At 44.6% G+C, this 23,292-nt stretch overlaps 1 protein-coding gene across 4 annotated transcripts in view; it reads left to right on the top strand.

Annotated features, from left to right (window-relative positions):
• The window catches only part of LSAMP (limbic system associated membrane protein), a 1,035,828-nt gene that overhangs the window by 138,440 nt on the left and 874,096 nt on the right, over positions 1-23,292 (top strand). Inside the window, exon 2 of one of the 4 annotated variants that reach the window (XM_065063087.1) lies at positions 1,823-23,292. This exon is cut by the window's right edge and continues 21,607 nt beyond it. The exons of 2 other annotated variants lie outside the window; for them this stretch is intronic. In XM_065063087.1, coding sequence (XP_064919159.1) covers positions 17,699-18,934 — 1,236 coding nt within the window. In that variant the 5' untranslated portion in view covers positions 1,823-17,698 and the 3' untranslated portion in view covers positions 18,935-23,292. The remainder of the gene's footprint in view (positions 1-1,822) is intronic. One more of the 4 variants, XM_065063095.1, reaches the window with a different exon arrangement.

Raw genomic sequence — 23,292 nt, 5'->3', positions numbered from 1 at the left:
CTCTGTGCAACAGAGGCACTACCTATCTGCTGGCAAATCGCTTAACCACTCTTTGAGCTTAAGTTTTCTTCAGAAGAGTAAGGCTTGTGCTACTTTTGTAGTGTTCTGCAAAGGAAAGGTACTGCTGAATGTTATGGTGTTGCTGTCGCACAGATCAGGTCTTACTTATGCAAAGATATGTGCCATGCTAGGGCTTTGCAGAAAGAAAATACCAAGGCTTAGTGGGTCAGCTGGGATTTACTGTCTTATGCATACCAGCAGAAATCTTGGTACATTCAGAACCATCTATTTTTATCCTGATTATGAGAGTCCGAGGATGAGGCCTACTCTGTAGAGCATATATTGGTTGAGAGTACGATTATGATTAATTTGAAAGTGATACATTTATACAGGTGCAAATCTCGCTATGAGCAAAGCAATCTCTTTGCAAATGTGCTGTGAATGTATATTAATCTATTTCTTTCTTTCCCCATAGTGTACAAGCCTGGCTGCACCTCCTCTAGGGGATTCTGTGATAGTAGCTATATTCCATTACAGTTCAAATAATGCAGCCCGTGGTGGTAGGCAAAGCTTGTACGGGATATTTAAGTGCTTCTCTGTGCTATCCAGGACTGGTAGAATTGAGCAGGAGTAAATGCAATGCACAGTTTCCGAACGTGAAAAAGCTGATTTGACTTTGTTTAAAATTGAGCTGGAGGAAGACTCCTCCTTTCTCAGGACCTGACTCTCGGTATAGTCACTTTACACCCTTCTCTGGGAATTCGACTTAGCTTTCAGAGGCAGGTTAACTCTTGAGAATAAATAAGCAATCTTTATTTAGTTATTTATTGCTTTCAAAGACTGAGTCCTGGTTGATTGATTGCTGATCCTGGCTCCAGACCTATAAATCAGCATTCGAGAAAGTAGCACATCCTAGCCACACTCTAAGTGAAGATGAAACTGGTCTGAAAGAAAGGCCGAGTATTGCCTCAGACCTGCTTAACTTCCTTTCATCTTATCTAACACGCCTCCCCCCTTTATGTCCTCCCTCTGGCTTATCAGGTGGTAGCTCTTTGCACAATGGTCATGTATTTTTTTACATCTGTGTTGTCTTGCACACAAAGGTGCCATGTCTTCATGAAAATTTTGAAATACGGGGATGGCAGGAATGTCAAGAGATCATCTGTTTCCTTCTTCCATCCCATGGCACAGCCTACTTTACCTAACTAAGATTATTAAGGCCTTTCATTGCAGCCATAGTTCAGATAAGACATGGTAGAACCATGAGGCAGGATGACTCAATCCGTCCCTTCCTTAGCAAGGGGATCCTTTCCTTTCCTACTGCAGTTTATTTTGGTAGACTTCAAGTCTTTCTGTACTTTGCTGTTCACAGCCAGAATTATTTGTACCCTTCTGTGTGGTTAATGTTGTTCTGAAGCCTCTTTCTCTATTTTTTTTCTTTTTTCTTTTTTCTTTTTTTTTTTTTTTGAGTTTATTTGTTTGGTTGGTTTTTTGTTGTTTTGTGTTTGTTTGTTTGGTTGGTTTTGGTTTTAAATAGAACAAGATGTTGATGAAAACACCTGCTCAGTTTTGCTTTTTGTAATGAATACTCTGTTTAACATTAAATGGCACCACAGACCAGTTGCAGCAGGGGAGATAGTGGCCACGTGCTAAGAGAGCTATCATAGATCACTTCTGTTCCTGAACATGTCAGGAATCTCCTAAGGAGGTGCCGAGATGTGGGAATCACCTGGGAAATAAAGATAAGCAGCATCTGTATGTTTCAGGGAAATCCACTAACAGTATTTCTCTCTCTCTCTCTCTGTCTCTCTTTGTCTTCTAGGTAAGTGAAACTTTGGTTTTCCTATGCAAAAAGTACCAGTTGACTGGGCTGTGATGAACTGAGAAGGTGATGTGTGCCTTGGCTCAAAGGCCACAGAGAGGAGAGTCCACCCTCAGGTGTTCCTGGCTTTTCCGTTTGTTTGTAAGTCTTTGCTAGAAAAACTTGTTGGAAAAACAGATGACTTGTGACTGTGTGATCCAGTGATCAGGATGATTAACCAGCATTGCTTTATACCCTGTCAGTAAGTCATTACCTGTGTCAGTGCTTATAACATACATATGCGTATCATTGTCCTGGGCTAATGGAATGTCATCTGCGATGAAAAGTGTGTCTAATCTTTTTTTATTGGCACCTCTCCCCTCCCCCAGTCTGGTTTGTAATGAGATTATCAAGCACTACCAATGCATCTTCTCTTTAGCTTGGGTAACAAGAAGGCCATGCCACTGTTGGAACAGGCACTGGTGCCATTTCTGTCATGCAGTGATTGTAGTGCCCCCTTGTACAGCCACCACACAAGGTGCATGGGAAGAGCAGGCTCAAGGAAGCGTGTTTGTATCTGCTGATTCCCCTTTCAGACACCACGTTCTTGTGGTGCATGAACTGAGTCTGACAAGGATTTTTGAAAGTATTTTTTGTTGCTCTTTTTTTCAGCTTAGCACTAAAGTCCTGATGGCCACATTTGAAATTGAGATTTATGACTGTATGGAGTTAGCATACAGCAGGCTGTAGTTTATCCCTCCACATTCAAGCACCTTATGGTTGCATCTATACCATATAGCTTGTTATGTACTGAACCAATACTGCTGTCCAGGGAATAGCTTTGGGTTTGTGCATTTGGCTTCCAGGATCATACAAATACTGTATCATTCAGAGTTGCTCCTTCTCTTTTTAAATCCACAGACATTATGTGGTAGACCACATAATGCTGGTCTGGGAGACCAGCAAACAACACACTTGGAAATCCAACTATGAGTGAATAAGAGACTTTCATGTGCAGGTGTAAGTTCTAGTCATACAGAAACGACAGTAGATTTCACGTGTTAGTTTAATTCTCTTCTCTCAACTTTTCACAGCAGGAGACAGTATTGAACAACTAATATTAATATACACCATTTGTAGGGGGTGTGTGTATGTGCTTCTGCTTATAATTGAAGTGTTGTGGTCCTGGTTATTTGGGAAAGTTCTCCAGATTATCTGTACCATCTTAGTGGGTTTAGCTGGGGAAAGAAGATCTGCTAATGGTTCTGGCTATGTCCAAAATAGGAAGTTTATGATGATGTGGTGTTTCCCAAGCATAGTCATCATTGCTTAGCATGCCTGCTGGGATATTCCTGCTATCTCTGTGGAGGAATTCTGTTGGATACCTGAGAGTCTATTCCAAAACAAGAAAATAAATGAGAAAATATTTCTTTGTGCAGACCAGCTGGAGTAATAAGGGTTTGAGAAGCTCGGTGGGGACTGAATGAGTTTGAGATACACACTTGAACTACTCAGCTAAGTCAAAGACCATAAGGAACAGAAGAGGAGAACACATAGGTTTCATATTTTGTACTACCATGATGCTTTCTATCTTGATTCTACCAGTTCTGCAGCTTTGGTATGACTGTTTTGTACTGCAAAGACAGTTCTTTTTGTTGTGTTATTATCTGGGGCAGATATTAACCAGGAAACAGATTGTGAGGTTTGTGCCTATTACCTATGTCCTACAGGCTGTGTGGGTGGAGGAAGCTGTCTTTCTATAACACCTGTGTTACTGGACTGTGCATGCCAAGTCTTTGGACATGTCTCTGTATCAAGAAGTTTCACCTGGCCACCTTATCTGAAACAGTCACCTCTGTGGCTCTTTGTGGTCTTGGTTAGTCCCTTTGGATTGACTTTACCACAAAGAACATTATTGCTGGTATAAAGCTTAAATTTCCCTCTGATGTGCTTCAGGATGTATACCACAAGAACAAATGTGAAAAATGAAAAGCAGATAATGTAGTATTTTAGCTGAGCTCAATACGGTTTTCAACTGAGAAACTGACAGACCAAAACCTAGCATCCCCGCCTTCCTGACACTTTAATGTATTCAGATCCCTGTTGCACGTTGTAGCTGTGACAGACCATTCCAGGCCAGAGATACCCTGTGCAGCGACATCGCTGAAAAGCTGTGTAATTAGTTCAGCAGCCACAGAGCCAGAAAGAATCATCTTCTGCCTGTGTCCAAGTGCGGAGTTCAGTGAAGAAATTCCTTTGCATTTGGTGCAGCCAAGTCCTGTCGCATAACCAAGACCTGAACATCCAAGTGGGGATAAAGATTTCTGCTTCACTTCTGGCCTAAAATTAAAAAACAAAACAAAACAAAACACCAAAACAAAACAAAGAAGCTCTTGTTTGTTCCACAGCTGGAAGAGCCAAAACAGGACTTGACAGACTCGTGACACATGGGCCCTGGGAACGCAGATCTTTCCTCTGCTTCTCTTCCTACAGTCCACCACGCATTTTCTCAGTAACAAAAGCAGTGTTAACCACCCTCTTCCTGTGCTCCCAGCTGTACCAGCACACCAGTCTGCTGAGCACATCCAAAACCTTTCTGTAGCAAATACCCCTCTTTGCCCATTTTTGCTTTGTGACTTTTTAGCCACATCAGTTCTCTCAGCTGAATCACGCCATAGATTTGCTGTCACACCCTGGAGGTAATACGAATAGGGGCAATGATAAGTGACGAGGGAAAAGGGCTGTCATAGGGTTGGGAACATCTTACATCAGAGACAATTTTAATTACTGGGTTTTTTTTTAATATCCATTTTTCTTTTCCATCCTAGTTCCTGCTGTCCTTGGATATAACCATATCATTAGTCCAAAGTGACTCAAACATCACAAAGTTTTAAAAACATAAATAGATGTGGGATTCTTTTTATTTAATATCCCATTCTCCAGAATCTCGGTGGTTAGGAATTTATCTGAAAGGCTTAACTGAGTTTCTATCTTAGTCACATGACTCAAAGAGATGGCACTTTTAAGAAAACCGTAAAGCTGTGGTGAAATTAAATAAATCAGTCAAGCTGCCATTTGTTCAAACAGCATCCTTTTATGGACACTGGGGAGTAAGGAAGAAGTCTTTGCCCGAACAGGATTACAAAAGAAATTGTCATATCGTTTATGGCAGCCTCCTTATCATTATCATTAGAGCTAATGCCATCATCATTTTCCCCAGTGAAAGCAGGGCCTCTGGGGCCTCTCTGCTTCCTGACAGTGGAGACACCCGTGTGCATATTAATATGCAGCTCTGCTTATGCTAATGGCAGCTATTTGTAACATTAATATTTTCTTCCACCATAAAAAAATAACAACAATAATAATAATGCTTTGTCTTGAGGATTTGAGCTCTAATGTGCTTTGCAGGAATGGAAGGAGAAGAGAAAAGCCTCTGACCTAATTTTTGTATCCTTGAGGGGAAGACCAAATCTGCAGATGGCATAGGTGCTGAAAAGCTTGCCCTCTGCACAAGCAGTGTGAAGGTCAGCAGGGAGACTGGTCTAACTCATGCACAAAGCAAGTGGCAACATCATTAACGGTGATTGCTCCAAATTCCTGCTGGAAGTCCCTCTTTGGACCGAATCAGCAGCAGGGCTGTGCTCCTTGCGGTCAGGCCTCTCACCTGCTCTGGAACTGCTGAGCAACACACAGGTGCTTGCTCTGGGAGCTGGAAAGCCAGGGGGAGCAACCACTTGTGTTTGAGTGCTCCCTGGATGGCTTCAAGACCAGTCTTATTGACCTTGCAGTTAGCAAGCCTAAAAGTATGCCCCCGGGGCATGCCCTCTGTGCCTGGATGTCCTGCTGTGCTGTGGCTTTAGGCATGGATCTAGGGGCCTCCCTTTGCTCTGAAGAGCAGATCCATGAAGAACAGCATAGAGGTTTTTTTACTACCCATTCTTGCAATAAACCATCATCACTATTTTTGTTCTTCTGACACCATCCCATGCAAGAGAAAAAATTCAGCTCTAAGCCCTTTTCAGTATTATTTACTGTAGTGACTGCAGCTGACAGTTACTGTCGCCGCCCAACGTGATCCTGCTGTGTGAGGTGCTGTGCAGGTACTGATCAGGAAGGCTGGGCTCTTTCCAAAGGGCTTGCAGTTTTACAAGCTCCTAAAGCTTTTGGATTTAGATTGCTGAGAGAACCTCTTTTCTTTTCAGGCTCCAGTGTCTCCTATGGCATTTGCCCACAAGTTCAGATAATTTAAACAGGGAACATAAAGTGCAGAAGGAAAACAAAATACAGAATTTAAAACTTGTCAGGTTTGCTACCTGGCTCCAAGTCAACCGCGATCTGTTCTGTGCCATTGGGGCAGTGGGGCAACGTCTGCCCGTTCCACAGGAATGGTGTTGAATAGCATGTTGCTAATGTTTTGTTATTTGATGCTAGAAAATAAAGAAATTTTAGAAGTTAAAGATTTTTGCAGGATGGCATAGTCAAAACCTTTAAAAATGTCTGTAATTAGTTACTCTGGGAGCATGTGATGATATTTAATAAGCCCCATAGTGATCATTTTAGTAGCCTTTCCCAATGCCTGACAAATACTGAACATGGCACACTTAATATTATTTTAATTATCAACTTTTTAAAGAAAATGTCAGTGTTCCAGTAGCCTGAGGTCTGTTTGGGAGTAGTGGGGGAAACTGTTTCTTGTTGTCAGAAGAAAGAGAAGGAGATGCTATTTTTCTGTGTGAAACTGTATGACTTGGTTGAGAACCTGTCTTTTCTTACATCTTGTTTATTTTGTAGTGTCTGAAGCTCCTCTTTCTTGTACTGCAGTGGTTTATTTCTGTATTAAGCACTTACAGTGGTATTTACTATTTTACTTTTTGACTTGAGGGAAAAGAGAAAGAGATCACACCATTTGTTGAGTCCATATTTTACAAGATTTGCTGAGAAGAGAAGAAAACTACAAGAAAAAAGCAAACAAACAAACAAAAAAACAGCCCAAAGATTACTTTCCGTTTGAAGCCGGTGTTCAGAGACGTTCCTTCTTGGTACCAGGTGTCTGGCTGCCCTAAAACATGAGACTGACTTCCAACTTGCCATGTACCTCAGAAATTGCCAACACTGTCCTCTCCAACATACACCCCACGGTTCTCAACTACCTGCGCTTTTTATTACTTGCTTCTAGGTTCAAGACATTTGGGTCAAGCTAAAGGTTAAAATTTCATGCTTTTCAATAAACCCCCCCTAGGGGTTAATAACATTCTTATTTTTAAAAAGAAAGCTGCAATTCTCTTGAGGCTTCATGAGAGCTGAATCTTTAAGCAAGTAACAAACTGGATGACTTGTGTACAAATCATGCGGTTTAGGAGTGCTTTCTTAAAGCTTAAAATAAACTGAAAAGTACACATTTTTTAAAAATACTCTGATGCAAATAATGCTAAATCTAAAAATGCCTGTAACTATTCTACTCTGAAGTTTACCGTCTTCTTGTATCACCACCTCTAGTGCATGAAAACCTATGAGTGAATCTGACAGGAGGTGGAACATGGATTTGACTTTTTTTGTTGTTGCTAGCACATTAATCTGGGAACTATAACACTGAGCCCATTGGAGCTTTGTTGTTCTTAAGAAGGAAACAAGTTGACCTCCATAGTGGATTCAAATCCCAAAAGTAAACAAAGACTGTATCTAGGTAAGAATAACTGGAGTGTTCTATGGCCTTTCACAAGCATTAGTTGAAGGTGCTGTTGGCAACATAGGAAGCAAGTGTTTCATAGGATACTTTTGCAAAAGAAGGTGGTTTCAGCTTTCCTTTAAAAAGATGGTTCTGCACTAAATTCTACTGTTTAGCATCCTTTTGTCAATTTACTACTGCTGCATTGACTCTAGCACAACTGCTCCCGTTTTAAACTTTATTATATAATAAGTAAAGTAATCTCCCAAGGTTCTTAACTGGTCAGTTCTCCTCTAGAGAAAGGTTGATTACGGTTGTAGTAGAAACACACCAAGAATGATTCAAGGGTTGTTTAAAGTAGCCTCTGTGGTGTACTGATCTTAATGAAAGAAAAATGTTTCCTCTCATGGCAAGGAACAGAGGGTTGAATCTGCTATATGCAGGCAGCTCCATGGGCAGATTTGGTTAGCAAACTCTCTTGGTTTCGCTGCACAGCTCTGTCTTGAATAGATGGAGATATAAGGTCCATTTCTGTGTTCTCTAAGCTTGCATTGGCAGGATTTCCTAAATACCTGTGGAGAGGTACAAGGTATTTGTCAAGTGCAGTGGCATAAAAGAGATGTCGTGGAAAATTATAGCACTGGTGTTACCTGTGAGTAATGCACATTGAATTTCTTCTATAGGCTACTTGGTGCCTTTATGATGCAAAGAAAAATGGTACTAAAGGGAATATCTGAGTTCACTGGAAAAAACTGCCACTACCTGTCTAGAACTTACTCAAAACTCACTGGCAATAGAGCAGTGTTGTGACTCATGCCAAAAGATGGTGTGGGGAGAAGTTTGTTCAGAACATGTGTGGGAAGGGGCACCACACTTGCATTTCAAAGAGGAAGTGCAAGTTTATTGGGGAGGTTAATCCTCTGTCTATTTGTCCTTGTGAAGGCCTCTCCAGTTTGTTAGCCGGCAGAGGACGATAGCCTCATCCTGTTTATGTGGTCCCTACATTTTGCAGGGTCTGAGCTGGGTGAAGCACTTGCCCTTATTTACAGCCTAGGCTCTTGCATAATAATGAAGTAATCAACTAAGTCATAATGTCAAAGTCATGCATAGGAACTGATATGGTTATCACACATGATACATTTGTAGGTGTATATGAGCTCAAGTAGCATCCAGTAAGCCGAATAAGCCCAGAAGTTTTCCATCCTCTGTTGATTTATCCTTGTCTTGGCACAGCAAACACATGGTGCAAAGCTCATGAGAGACTGTTTGCTTTTATTTGTGCATCAGAAGCAGCTAGGATAGGTAAGATCCCCAGTTTAGATCTCTTGGTTCAAAGAAATGCGAGGTTTAGCTCTCTGTCCCTCCACCATACATATCAGTTCTGCAAGCATCTGTTGCCCCCTCATGACATGAACTCCCAGACTGGAGCTCATTTGACTCTAAGGTTAATTTTCTTTAGCCACTGGCAGGCTGATTTAAGTATCAGCTCATTATGATGGCATTCTAATTAAAGCCCCACGATAGCCTTTGACCCAGCAAAATGACTTGGGAGAGGTGAAGCAAATAGGGTGATAAGCTTAGATACTGGCACACAGGAGGAAATATATGCTGCCTGACGTTTGTGGGTGTCAACTTCAGCATTATCAGATTGTCCTCTGGGAAAAACTGGTTATTAGTATTTATCTTCCTAAGACAAATTCAGCAGCACTGATTCCTTTTGCTTCAAAGGGAGTTGCACCTCCTTCTTGCCAGGAATGGATTTAGTCCTCTGCCTTCATTTTCAAGGTGTATTTTGTGTAGTTTCTCTTTCAGAAGAGTTAATCACTTCCCCTTCTGTGTGGAAGATCAAGTCTTTACTGGGATGCAGGAATTTCTTCAGGCCTGTCTAGGCACAAGAGCTGATAAAATAGTTATTACTATAGTACATGCATATCTGCATCCACACCCTAGAATATTTTTTTATTTTGTGTCCCATGTGACACAGCCTTTGAAAAAAAAATTGGAGCAGCCATCCTGGATCTAAATATGTTAGACTCTCACACAGCACTAGCATTATCCAAAGCTGATCGTCTCAACAAAGCTATTAGGAAGATGTATGAACACAACAAATCCTAGCTAGGAGTACTGTCTGCCAAATCACTTTTGCCAGTTCTTCTTGTTCACCTTGAACCACGCCATTCCCTTTGCTCCTTATTAGGGCTTCCTAGCTTTCTATCTCCCCATTTCTTTCCCTCTCCAGTCCTTTAAGAGCTTTTATTTGCATTTTTCCCACATCCCCCTAGGATGGAGAAGTATTAGGCTTGCAATAACAGAGTAAAGGAATTCTAGTATTTTATTATTGACAGTAAAGAAGCCTGGAGGACACAATCCTCTTGAATTGAAAGCAGTGGCAATCCAATGGTATCCCTTTCCTAAACTGACCATACCTGATACATCTTGAAGATGTCCCTGGGTACACTGAGTCTACGACTGGAACTCTGGGAGGTAGATCATGATATTTTGTTGAGTAGGGAGGTAAGTTTGTCCTCTGTGGAAAAGATGGGGAAACAAAACAGAGGGCAAAGGTTTATGCAAGGCATAATAGTGAGTCAATGGCAGAGTGTACTAGAACTTCAGTATCTGCGGTTATACTTCAGACTTGACCCAAGGTTCACTTAAATCATTTAACCTTTGCTGAAGGTCAGATCTGGTTAATATTTTTGTTTGCAAGCAAAGTTGTTATCCTCAGAAAATACTACTTAATTGAAACAGAAACCTTGGGTGGAATTGTCCTCACTTGAACAAGGTTTTGCCAGGAAGAGTTTCACATTTCCAGGTTTAAGTGCCTAGCCAAGCTAGAGAGGTCACACCAAAGTAGCCAAGAACCAGGGGGAAAGAGCCCTATGAGGAAGTCATCCTTCTGAATCAAACAGAGCAGAAGCTGGAAAACAAAAGGCTGATGTTCCAGAGGAGTGACTCTAATGAAGGTGATGTTTTGCTCATGCATTTGGAGAAGAATGGGGAGCAGGGAAGATCATTATCTCATTGTGGTCTTGGTTCAGTCTGGATGCGGAATGGGAATGATTTCTTAACAAGTAATGCAGGATGGAAGAGTAGTTTTCTTCGTACCCCTTCTGAGGACAAACAGTCAGGCTGTCCAGATCTGGTCTGCAAGAAGCTATATAGGGTAGGACCAATTTTCAGAGGGAAGAGATGAGAAGTTAACTTCTCATAATAATGAGATACTTAAGTAGTGTTCCCAGCTACCATGTAATCTTATAATTATTGGTTTTGTGTGTGTGTAGTATCCTGTCTTTCTTCCTCTCCTCTATATGCATGCAGGCATGCACTCTTTCCTATCTCCATCATCTTTAACTAAATTAGAGTGAAATACTTCATTACAGAGACTTTCAGCCAGGAGTGTAGGCCCCAGGGAGTTTATTTTCATACAAATGTATTATGCACAAGGTTGATCTGATCACAGACAATTTGAACTATCTTTGCACCCCCAGGAAAATTCCTTTCATAAATGTAAATGATGTGACACTCCAAAGAACAGAAAACAAGACAGAAAGGGAGAAGAGAAGAAAGAAAGACTCTCTGAGCTGATTGAAAGGAGATTATGGGCAGCTGTGGAGATGCTGGGTCTGGAGCGCAGGACATGAGCTGTCAGGGCTTTTTTGCTTGCCCTCTTCCTCCTCTTGCAGTGTAACCTTCCCATTGAACAGCAAGCTGTTGCAACGTGCTGGAGGGGGAAGAGTGATGTATTAAGTACAGTTTGAGATTATAATAACTGTTTCTATGGCAACAAGAAAATGCCCTCCATGGCTTCTGTTTGTGTTTTGAGCAAGGAGGCATGAAGTGAAGGTTTGTAAACACAAGGAAGCGGCAAGAGATGCAAGCAGGGGGTTTTGTGGTACCTTGCCCTTGATGTTGGCCTACCTGGGACACACATCTTCTTCTGGTGTGCTGGGCTTTCTTCAGCCTTGTTTCAGCAGTCAGTTGCAAATTTGCTTTTGGACTTTTCCTGGAGCATGAGAGAAAGAAAGAAAGCAAAAGAGTTTGCTTTTCCAGGTTCTTCATTACTGACCTGCTCGAAAGTTGATATCTGTAGAACTGAGTCATGTGTTCTTTCCACAATGGGGTGTGGGACTAAGCTCAGCTTGCTTCTCCGTGGGACTTCCCCATGCTGCACCACCAGACCAAGTCCCGTCTTGACCCTGCAGGGATCTCCCTGGTAGAAGTAGTAAGTGTGGAGGGTGAGTTAATCCCCACTTTCATAGAATATAAATCTTCTACTCACAGAAATTCACTGGGCAGAAAGATGCACTGTAAATGAAACCACTTCAGCTTCTCCTCTCCAACACTGCACAGAGAGACCCATCTATTATTAAAAACCCTATTAGTCGTGGTAAGATTGTACCACTCCCTCTCACTGTAACTGCTGAACGTTGTCTAATTGGCTTTTATTACTACACCATCCCTGGGAACATGTGGAGCTCAAATGCACATTTGCTAAGACATCTGTGTTCCCTCATCCTTGTTGGGGATGCTTTTAGACCATTTAAGGTTTTATCAGGAGGATTAAAAAAAGAGAGCAAGAGAGGTGAGGAGAGGAGATGGTTCCTAGGCTGGGGACAATGTGGAGGATGAAGACAACAAAAGGGAGGACCAAGTGGCTGGTCTCTCCAGCAGTTTTTCTGCTTGACAACATGCTTCTCTGGTCCCTCCAGCAGACAGCTCCTCCAGCTGTCCCATTCCTGAAGAGAAACATGTTCACTGGGCTCCTAAGCCACTTCAGGTACTCACCAGCTAGTCCAGCTTCATATTCCCTAGCAATTGCACACTGACATGCGCACCATCACCTGTTGCTGTTTTGGCACCACCAACCCATTGGCCTCTGCCCTGTGGTCCCACTTACCCTGTGTATACGCCCTTGAATGCAGAGCAGAGTCCTCTCACCCAGGAAAATAGTGAGAAGTGGAGTTTAGTGGGATGACAGGACAGAATGTGTCCATCAGGTCTAGTGCATGACCAGATGAGTATGCTGCCCAGCAACCTATTGATGTGCAACTGGTCCCTTCTGTCCCCTTTCCCCCATATTTTACCGTGCCTTTTCCTCCACAAATCATCTTGGTCCCTCCCTTTCCCTGCCTTTGGTCTTTCCCTGAAATATCCCATAAATCCTGGACAATCCCCAAATGCTCTTCTTCTGCATCCCATAACATGTCCCATAATCGCTAGGCAGTAACCTATGGATTAATGGCCCTGTCTCCTGCCGTGCACATCCCCAACAGAAGCGGTTTCTCTTGCTGACCCGTTGCCCTCTGCTCTGCTGCCTGAGTGTTTGCTCAGCTCTGTCTGGATGTGTGAGGCTTGCACAGAGATGCACCGGTTCTGTGACTGATGATACTTGGGTAACAGGTTGTCACACAAATTCAAAGGAGTTTCAGTGCTAGTAAGATCTGCAAGTCCTCCCAAGCAGCGTAGGCGTGTCTCTTTTTGAAAGGAGTGGATGTTAGAGAACTGAGCCTGGTAAGGCATTTCTGGTGGAAAAAAAAATATTCCGTTCCTTTAATCTCTTAACTACTTTTACACATTTTAGGCCCAGAGTCCTTAGGAACTGATAAAGATAAGAGTTCTTGTGAAGTGTGATGTGACTGCCTTTTGCATGTGAGCTGCCTAACCAGGAAAGAGTAGCAGTCAGATACATTATACTCTGCGTGGGCATTAAACAAGCTTTAAAGCAGCATCACCGCCTGGTTGATTCCGCCAAGGCATCCTGGGTTTTGTGGTCACTGATCAAGTGAAATTGTTTGTAATGGATAGGTTGGTATGTGTTCTCAGTTTCATTCATTTGTTTCACAGGCATTGCCACTGCCGACAAAGCAGAGAGTGGTTTAGCTAGTGCTTCCAGTTGTTCAAGCAAGGCAGCTTAACTCTGTGTTTTGGTAGTTTTACAGCGTCCGGGAACAGCCATTCACATGTTAGCGAGAGCAAAAGCCTGTTTTTCAGGCATTAACACCCAGCAAGGCATTCGGGGTCTCCCCACACGCGCAGTGAAAAGGCTCTGTCCTGCCTTTGTGTGGGCTGGCTGGGCACACTCACACCAGGAACTCTGGCAGGTTTCCTCTGTCGCTTTTTTTGCCCCTCTTCCTTCATGGAGTCTCCTACTGAGTGTATTAAGTAAACAGGTTTCTCCCTTTCCTGTCTGGAAGGGACTGTTCCAGCCTGCTCCTCTCCGCCTGTCAGCATTTCACTTCAGCGAACAGAGGATGTTATTCTTCCCGTGGTGCCAGTCGTGCTAATGGGATCCGTTTAAAGCGAACTCCACTGTAATTTCATTTTCCTTAGGGAGCGGGGTGGGGGGGGGAAAGTGCTTTCTCCTCAGAGCTACATCCCTGCTACTCACTTTACATCTCTCTTGCAGAGTCTGCAGCATGCTAATTTCTCTCCCAGATCACTGGAAAACGCTGGGAGCTGAGGGGCCCTGAAGGAGCCCTTGCGGATGCAGTGCTGCTGTGCAGCACCCAACACAGGCTAAAGCCCATCTCCTCGCCATGGGGTGGCCTCAGCCAAAGCCCTTCCTGGTGTTCAGCCTGTGACAGCTGAACCATGCAGCCTTCAGTGGGCTGCACCTTGCATTCAGCTGGAAACCACCCAGTACAAAAGCTTGTGGTCTGTTTCTTTAATGAGAGCATGTTGGCCAGCATTTCACACAAAAGCACTGCCATTTGGGTTGGGTTTTGTAGTTTCTTGCTCCAGTGCTGACATTTACTCTCTCAAATCACTTCAGAGCCTCCCACAGCAGTGAGCATCCCCTTCCCCACCATAATGTTGCTGCAGTTGCAGTAGCTGAGATGCACATCAGCTCTCAGGGCAGAAAAGCGAGGGAACTGATGGCAGGACTTTTTCCCAAGGGCCCCACAGCCCTGTAATTCAGTTCCCCTTAGTATGAAAGTCCTCCATGTGTCGACCTTCAGGGTATGCAGAGAAACTTGTCTGCTTGCTGGGGCATCCAGGGCTGTCTGGGATGGGTGGGCAGCCAGGGGAAGGAGTTGTTGTTTTTCTGTCGAAGTAGTTGATGTTTTTCTGTTGTGTGGGTTGAGATATTTTGCTGGATTTGCTTTTAGTTTGCTATGTTGTTGTTTGTTGAATGGCTTGCGGGTTTCTATATAACACTGAAATGGCTGGGGCCTGCAAGGGGTGCTTTTATTCTTGGCATTCAAAAAGAAATCAGAATAGATGAGATATTTTTCTCGTAATTAAAGATCACACCTATACCAAATGCTTTAGACCTCAGTCTCCTCCTGTTCCCCCACTTCCCAACCTTCTTCCCCTCCTACACACATAAAAAGTTCAACTGTTTGGGAATGCAGCTGAGAATTTCCTACTGTCTAGTAAGTGTAAACTAAATACCTATCCCTCCCTCTTGAAAAAAAAGAAAAAAACAACCCACCATGTGAAGCATTTTCATGGTACTTGGCGTCTGTTCTGTAGCTGGCACTCCTCTCTAGCTATGGTGTAGGTTATTTCTGCATTACCCCAAACAGACAGTTCCCCTGCTCAGAGGTCAAGGTCGGTGCAATGATTGCCAAGTCCTTTTTGTTGGCAGTTCCCCATGGGGAGTGATATTAGCCTGCACGCCTCTCCTGCTCCTACTCCCTACAGCCTGTTATTAAACAAGGACAAGTGGGTAGCTTGTCTGTGTCTGTGTGTGAGAGCGCGACTCTGTCACCTGATGCATACAGATGGCTTATTAACCAATTAATTCATAGGACTAAATTGGTTAAATCAAACTAAATGACACCCAATTGCTGTACAAGGGTAGAAATGGATTGGAATAAGTGTTTCTTAAATGCCAGCCTCGTTGAGCAAAGGAATGAGTAGTGGAGGGAGGAGGGGGGCTCATGGAGAACTGGGGAAGACAGCAGATGCTGGCAGAAAGAGCAGAGCTGTCCAGGGCATCATGTTCTGGGGAAGGAAGTGGCTCGGTTTGTGCTGCCAAGAAATCGGATCACTCTTTCTGCTGATGACACTTTAGGGCTGGGAATGCCTCTGGAGAGGGAGTCCCAGCCATTGTCTTTGCTCCATGGCCTGCAGAAGAGGAGGTGGCTTCTTGGGTCCCAGGCTTTGGTTGGAACCTGAACTTCTGCTATTGTTCCTTCATCTCAGGAGGGAGGGTTTCATTTTTCAAAAGGGCAATCTGCCTCCTCGTTTTGTCTGAAGCCCCTGGGGATGTTCGTCATCCTGAAAACTGTGGTTCTTGGTCCTCTCTCTAACCAGGCCCCAAGGTCTGGGCAGAAAAACTACATGCAGCTGTAATGTCACTGTCTTCCTCACCTGCAACAATATCACCAGTTGCTAAGGGATGCTCCTTTGTAAGATTTCCCTTGGTGGCATTATCTGTTGGGGGCGGGTGGAGGGATGGCTTGACCTTGACTGGCTGTCAAGTGACCATCAAGCTGCTCTATCACTGCTTCTCCTCAACAGGACAGGGGAAGACCACTTACCAGTTACTGTGATGAGCAACACAGCCTAGACTTGGTGAAATTTGATTTATTGCCAATTAATATCAGTATAAGAAATAAGAACAAAACCACCTTCCCCAACTCCTCCCTTCTTTCCAGGCACAATTTCACTCCCAACTCTTCTACCTCCCCCGCCAGGCAGTGCAGGAGCATGGGGAATGGGGGTTGTGGTCAGTCCATAATGCGTAGTCTGTGCTATTTCTTCCTCCTCATGCTCTTTCCCTGTGCCAGCGTGGGGAAGACAGTTCTCCACAAACTGCTCCAAACTGGTCCAGTGTGGGTCTCCCACAGGCAGCAGCTCCTGTCGAAAATTTGCTTCTGTGTGGGCTTTTCTCCACAGCCTGTTCCAGCATGGGCTATCCATGGGCTGCATCTTCCTTCAGGTCATGTGTGGATATTTGGTTCACCGTCATCCTCCATGGGGGACAACCTGCAGCACCATGGTCTTCATCACAGGCTGCAGGGAAATCTCTGCTCCAGCACCTGAAGCACCTCCTTGCTCCTCTTTCTTCACTGACATTGGTGTCTGCAGGGCTGTTTCTCATTTTCTCATTCCTCTCTCACAGCTGCTGCACAGCATTTTTACCTGTTCTGAAATATGTTACTGCAGATGCACTTTCAGCGTCACTGATGGGCTCAGCTTTGGCCAGTGGCAGACCTGTCTTGAAATGGCTTGACCTGGCTCTGTCTAACATGGAGACAGCTTATGGTGTCATCTCACAGAAGCCACCTCTCCATCCCCCTTTCCTCCTCAACCTTGCTACAAAAACCCAATCGAGTGTGTTACCAGAGGCTTTGTTCTTCTTTGTAGGAGAGCTTGCCGTTTCCTTTTTCCACAACAAGTGGTTTGCTCTGCATTTTGATATAGATGATGGACTTTATGGGATTGACTGGATGGCTGGGAGTGGGATATGTAAGAGCCATAACCTGATTTAGAGTAGCAAAGGGAATACACAAGAAAGAATACGAAAGACAGAGTTGCGCATCAGAAACTACTCTGATGGTGTTTTGTTTGAATGTTTTCCTTGCCTCAAGGTTAGACCTCATATCACCATATAAAAGCTTAGGTTGCCTGTACCACTGTTTTGCTGGAGTTGATAATCAGAGTGAGGTTTCCTAGCTGCTTCCCTTGGCAGGAGCTTCATCTGGCTAGTCATGACCACAGGGAAAGGTTTGTGGCTCCCCTTAAGGTGTAGAGAGCTGGTCCATGTGGGAATACAGGAGACACCGAGGTACAAGTCTTTCCATGAGACAGAGGCATCTACCATAGCTTGTGAACAGCCTATGGCAGTTTCCTGCTAGCAGCACCTGTGTTCAGCATGGCCCAGGGCAGACTTGTGTGTTGATTTTCCACCTTTTGGTCCCTTGGTCAGTTCTGTGTCCTCCAGGCAGCTCTGGAAAACTGTGCTCATGCACTTGAGGGCACAAAGCACAAAGGGCATGGCCCTGGCTTAACCTCAGCAGAAGGGCAAGAGCCGTTGCCTGTGAAGGTGCCAGGAAGCAAGACATGCTTCTGGGACTGGGACACCTGCGTCCTTGTGGTGGGCAGGTGCCCGAGGTTAGCTTTGGGTTGGTGCTGTTTGGGGAGCAGCTGGACTTGCTCTATGGGAGGTCCCATATGATTGGAAATTGGCCAATGTTACCCCAGTCCACAAAAAGGGCTGCAGAGCTGACCCTGGCAACTACAGGCCTGTCAGCCTGACCTCGGTGCCTGGCAGGGTTATGGAGCAGATCATCCTGAATGGAATCACACAGCACCTTCAGGATGGACAAGGGATCAGACCCAGCCAGCATGGGTTTAGGAGGGGCAGGTCCTGTCTGACCAACCTGATCTCCTTTTATGATCAGGTGACTCACCTGGTGGATGAGGGGAAAGCCGTGGATGTGGCCTATCTGGACTTCAGCAAGGCCTTTGACACTGTCTCCCATAATATACTCTTGCAAAAGCTGGTAGCCCGTGGCTTGGACAAGTGTACTCTACGCTGGGTTAAGAACTGGCTGGAGGGCCAGGCCCAGAGAGTGCTGGTGAATGGGGCTGCATCCAGCTGGCGGCCAGTCACTAGTGGTGTTCCCCAGGGGTCAGTGTTGGGTCCAGTCCTGTTTAACATCTTTATTGACGATTTAGATGAGGGGATTGAGACCATCATCAGCAAATTTGCTGAGGACACCAAGTTGGGAGGGAGTGTCGACCTGCTGGAAGGCAGGAGGGCTCTGCAGAGGGATCTGGATAGACTGGAAAAATGGGCTGATTCCAATGGGATGAAGTTCAATAAGGCCAAATGCCGGGTGCTGCACTTTGGTCACAACAACCCCCTGCAGCGCTACAGGCTGGGCGCAGAGTGGCTGGAGAGCAGTCAGACAGAAAGGGACCTGGGGGTGCTAATTGACAGGAAGCTCAATATGAGCCAACAGTGTGCCCGGGTGGCCAAGAAGGCCAACGGTATCCTGTCCTGTATCAAAAATAGCGTGGTCAGCAGGACAAGGGAAGTGATCCTTCCCCTGTACTCTGCATTGGTGAGGCCACACCTGGAGTATTGTGTTCAGTTCTGGGCCCCTCAGTTCAGGAAAGACATTGAAGTGCTGGAGCGGGTCCAGAGAAGAGCAACACGACTGGTAAAGGGACTTGAACATAAGACCTATGGGGAGAGGCTGAGGGAGCTGGGGTTGTTTAGTCTAGAGAAGAGGAGGCTTAGAGGTGACCTCATCACTCTCTATAACTACCTGAAGGGAAGTTATAGCCAGGTGGGGATTGGTCTCTTCTCCCAGGCAGTTAGCAATAGGACAAGGGGGCATGGGCTTAAACTCTGCCAGGGGAAATTTAGGCTGGATATTAGAAAGAAATTCTTTACAGAGAGAGTGGTCAGGCATTGGAATGGCCTGCCCAGGGAGGTGGTGGACTCGCCGTCCCTGGAGGTTTTTAAACTGAGATTGGTCATGGCACTTAGTGCCATGATCTAGTAAACAGGCTAGAGTTGAACCAAGGGCTGGACTCGATGATCTCTGAGGTCTTTTCCAACCCAGTCGATTCTGTGATTCTGTGATTCTGTGTGGGGTAGCAGCGGTCTTTCTACAGTGGAAGACACTGTGCCATGTAAAACAGCAGCACTGACAGTGCTTGCAGCAGAAGAAAGGGATAAACCCTCCAGTGTGGAGCAGGAGTGAATGCTGTGTATTATTGGTTACCACCATAGTAAGCTGGAGAAAAGAATGACAGTATGCCTTAGCAAATCCTGCAAAGTCACATGCACTCACAGCACGCACCAATCTCCAATACATAGCAAGAATCAAAACATCACAGCCCAGAATGCATGCACATACGTGCGTGCACACAGAGCACATGCCAAAAGCATGTGCACAGGTCTGGCACCTCCATGTGTACAGCATTAACAAATTATACATAGACATAGGCTGAAACATATGTGTACATGGAGCACAGCCCATTCAAACTGAAACCTGTGCATACACACAACTGCCAAGAACATATTCACCAGCACCCTAATGCTAGCTGTGGTTAACCACCAAGCAAACACATGCCTGACTATTATGTCAGTGTTAAAATTGCTCTTCTTCAGTTGCTGCAGCAAGATAAAGTCTCCAAAGCCCGTCATGCTGCGGCATCTTTTTCAAGGCTGCAGTATACGGAGTGCGTATAAAATATTGAATCATTTAGGGGATGTTCATCTTTTCTTTCTTTTTATTTTTAGGAAAGAAAAATAGGATTTACAGTCTGTCCAGTGGCAGAGTAAATGTTTTATGTGCTGGAGCCATGACCACTGCTCTGGAGTATTTGATGCATATATATTGTGGTAATTTTTTTTTCCTTTCCCCCCACCCTCTTTTTTTTTCCTTGGCATTATAATGCTACCGAAAAGGGTCAAACCAACCATTTGGAAGGGTCATTTTTTTATTCTTAGTGCAGAGTGTACTACAAGAGCTGTAAACCAAGCTTTGCCACCCTCTCATTAGCATTTGTCCTAGAAATATCCCTCCCTTTCTCTTGGCTTTAATAGCCCGTGGTGTCCCTGCAGAAGAAGCAGGATGAGGAAGGGAGGTTTTCACTGATTCCAGAGGTGGAGTAGAAAGATGTGTGTAGTTTCTAGACAATGAGAAATGGACTGAGGCCAGATTTAGCAGTACACCCACCAACAGGTTGGACCCCTGAAGTCTTCTGCATTGTATTGCACTTTTCTTCCCTTCAACCCTTTACCCCACGTACCTGTTTTCTGGAGGCCCTAATCATGCACACCAGTTAATTGGCTAATTATATTGCTTCACAGACTGTGTGTTGTGCTGCTTTAGCTGGCAGCAACTTTTTACAGTTTCATCATGTTCCTTTTAGGGGAGGGGGATGGCTTGTGGCTGAGGGCAGGTTGTCAGTTCAGGTTCGACACTGCTGTGGTCAGGCTGTGCACAGATCACATCCCCTTCCCATGCTTCAGTTTCCTTATCCCTTCTGAAGCAAAAACAGTGCTGATTCATCTAAGAAGGAGATAGAAAAGCTTGTTCATTAGTATTAGAAAGTGCTTTGAGGTCTCCAGTAGACAGAAGCCACTGCTATCCTCTGAGCTATTTTCCCCTCACCATGCCATTTATAATAATCTGGACTGTCTCAAGGTCTGAAGCAGAAGTGGGTTGATCTCAGCTCAGTTTTTGTTTTTACCTTTTATTATAAGAGCTCTGCCAGTTCAAAGTCCTTGCATGGACATGGAGAACTTATTCTTTTGTTACTTCTGTTGTCCAGAACAGAGCTGTTCTAGACACAAAACAGCAGCCCTGGGTAACAAAAGAAGAGAAAAATTTAATTAAGAAGAAAGAAAAGAATTCTCTTTTATTGCAAAAGTAGAAGGGCTGAGGACCCTATTGAAGTTTGTCAGTGTAGCTAGGTAGGTCTGTTATTGCCAGTCTGAGAGAAACCTCAAAAGATTTTTAAGTTCATATAAGCAACCAAAAGTTCTTATGATTCTGTGAATCATAAGATAATCCTAGGGTCTTTGGCCTGTGCTGCTTCCATCACATTCAGAGATGTAGCTAGGACTCCTGTACAATCACTTTTCCTCAAGCCATTCTTCATTTGCATCAATGAGTCTAAGTTGGCAGCACTCACATGTGAAGAAATGAGTGTCAGGTTCGAAGGTGCCTTTGCCATTAAGATGTATAGTGTAGATCATCTTAGATCTCCTTGCCCTGCAGGTGGAGTGGGATGAGGTGGATTGAGGGGGGTCCAAGCAAGTGTGAGGAAATCTAGCGTGTGAAATTCTGTGGATATCTTGATAATCTCCTTCCTTCCCCTGTCCTAAGGAGGGGAAAATCTTTTAGGGAAGGAGTATCAGATTCAGCTCTAGGGGAAAATGCTGTTCCTCCAGATTCCCTACATCTCTGTGGGAAACTTGAGAAGAAGTTGGAAAACTGGAGTATTGAAACACAGAGGAAGTCAAGGTCCAGTGAGTCCTGAGACCAGTCACCTCCTGTTAATCTATTCTGAATTCCCAGCACTCCTGCAAGTGAGTTGCCTGAGATGACAAGGAGCATTCAAAGTGCCTCACTGAGATCAGATCTCTTGGGCCAGGAGCATCCTTTAATTCTTGGATGTTGTGGTGCAAAAAGAAAAAACAAAATCCCTTTTACTGGCATTTCTATCATTGTCTTTGAATGATGTAGCAGGATTCGGGTATATAATCATGTCCAGACGATGAGAGGTACATTCAGAGCAAATATATATCTAAATGTTCATTCTCTTACTTTGAGTATTTGTTTAGTTGTTTTACTTGTCACTTTTGTATGACCTTTAGCAAACTAGGCGTTTTGGCATTAAACACAAAAGTTTGCACTGAAATGGTGGAGGGAGCCATCTTTTTATGCTAACCAACCTATTTTGGTCTGAAAATGTCTTTCAGCAGTATTTCACAGCTGTAAGGAGAGTATTTAAGGGAAAAAAAAAAAAGACATAAGTATGTATCATTTTTGATCCAGTCAAAGATAAAGAAATTCTGACTTTCCATTTTATTGGGAATTGCTTACTCTAGTGCTGAGTCGCTTTGCAATAGCTTTGGAGCACATCGTATTTTCTCAAAGCACTAGATGACTCCAGGGACGGATACAAAATTTCAGTCGCAAGGAAGAGGAGAGAGGCTGCTGTGCATCTGAGATGCGGGAGGCCCAGATGCTGCTCTCTGCAGTGCCACGCGCTTCTTCTGTGACCTTGGGGAAGGCGCATGGCATTTCTGCAGGTGGATTCCCCATTTGTGAGCTGGAGAGGGGACAACTAATGTATTAGTGATTTTGTGAGTGACAGTGAAATGGACGTCGGGGTTGTAGGCAGGGCTGAGCTGAGGCTTTGAGAAACTGCCGTGGCAAAGGTTCATTCCTGTCTTCTGGAGGCTTGGTGATCTGTATTTACATTGTCAGTCTTCTGTTCAGCAAATGAGTGAATCTCATAACTCACAGCTGAGGCCGGGAACACCGTCATCCTCACTGCACTCCTGGGAAATGGAAGGGCTGTGTGGGGTGGCAAGGTCTTGGAGGAGACACTGGAATGAAAAATGAGAAATTAATGGCTCCCACCTTGCTTTCAGATGGCTACAGCATGCTGCTAACAGCTCTCTCTGACCTCCTCTCAGTGGCGTACCTGGTGGTGCATATCTGTGTAACGAACCTGGCTGTGTGTTGCAGCAGTGGCACTTTTGTGGGAAGTACCTCTTCCGAAGTAGATGGGGATAGCTGCAGTTTTGGGAAGGGGCCCTGGTGTGCTGTCCTCACACAAGTCACTGGGCTTCCCAATGTGGATTTTTAACTTGGGCTCATTGGCAGCGTCATTTCCACTAGAGAGGTTTTAAACACTGCTTGTCTTGGGGAACGTCAGACAGTGTTTAATGAAGAATGAAGGAAGCAGGGTGTTTTGTATTGTGCTTTTGGGGCAACAGAATGTCCCTATGGGAGCTTTGAGTAGCAGCAGCAGAGATGGGTGCCAAGCTATCAGTCCCAGTGCTCAGCTTTTGACTGTGTGGGACAGAGGAGGGTAAGGAACAGCATCCCATCCATTGCTGCAGTGCAAAGACTCCGCGGGGAAGGAGAGGGTGTTGCAGTTCCCCGTCGCCTGGCTACGACCCACAAGAGAGACGTAGTAACCAGCCACGCTATGAATACAGAATCCAAAAGTATGCCAGGACTATTTGAGATGCAGTTGAATTTTTTTGCAGTCTGTACTTCTTCGTAAGGCCACAATGCTGCCCCTTCATCCCCACCTGCCCCTGTCCCACTTCCCAGCAAACACTGGAGCAGAGTGTGGCAGCTGGCATGAGCTCTGCCCTGCTCACTTC

This window comes from Columba livia, chromosome 1, assembly GCF_036013475.1.
Source record: "Columba livia isolate bColLiv1 breed racing homer chromosome 1, bColLiv1.pat.W.v2, whole genome shotgun sequence".
NCBI classification, from domain to species: Eukaryota; Metazoa; Chordata; class Aves; order Columbiformes; family Columbidae; genus Columba; species Columba livia.
The sequence above is the reverse complement of the archived record's forward strand: the minus strand, read 5'-3'. Positions and strand labels throughout refer to the sequence as shown.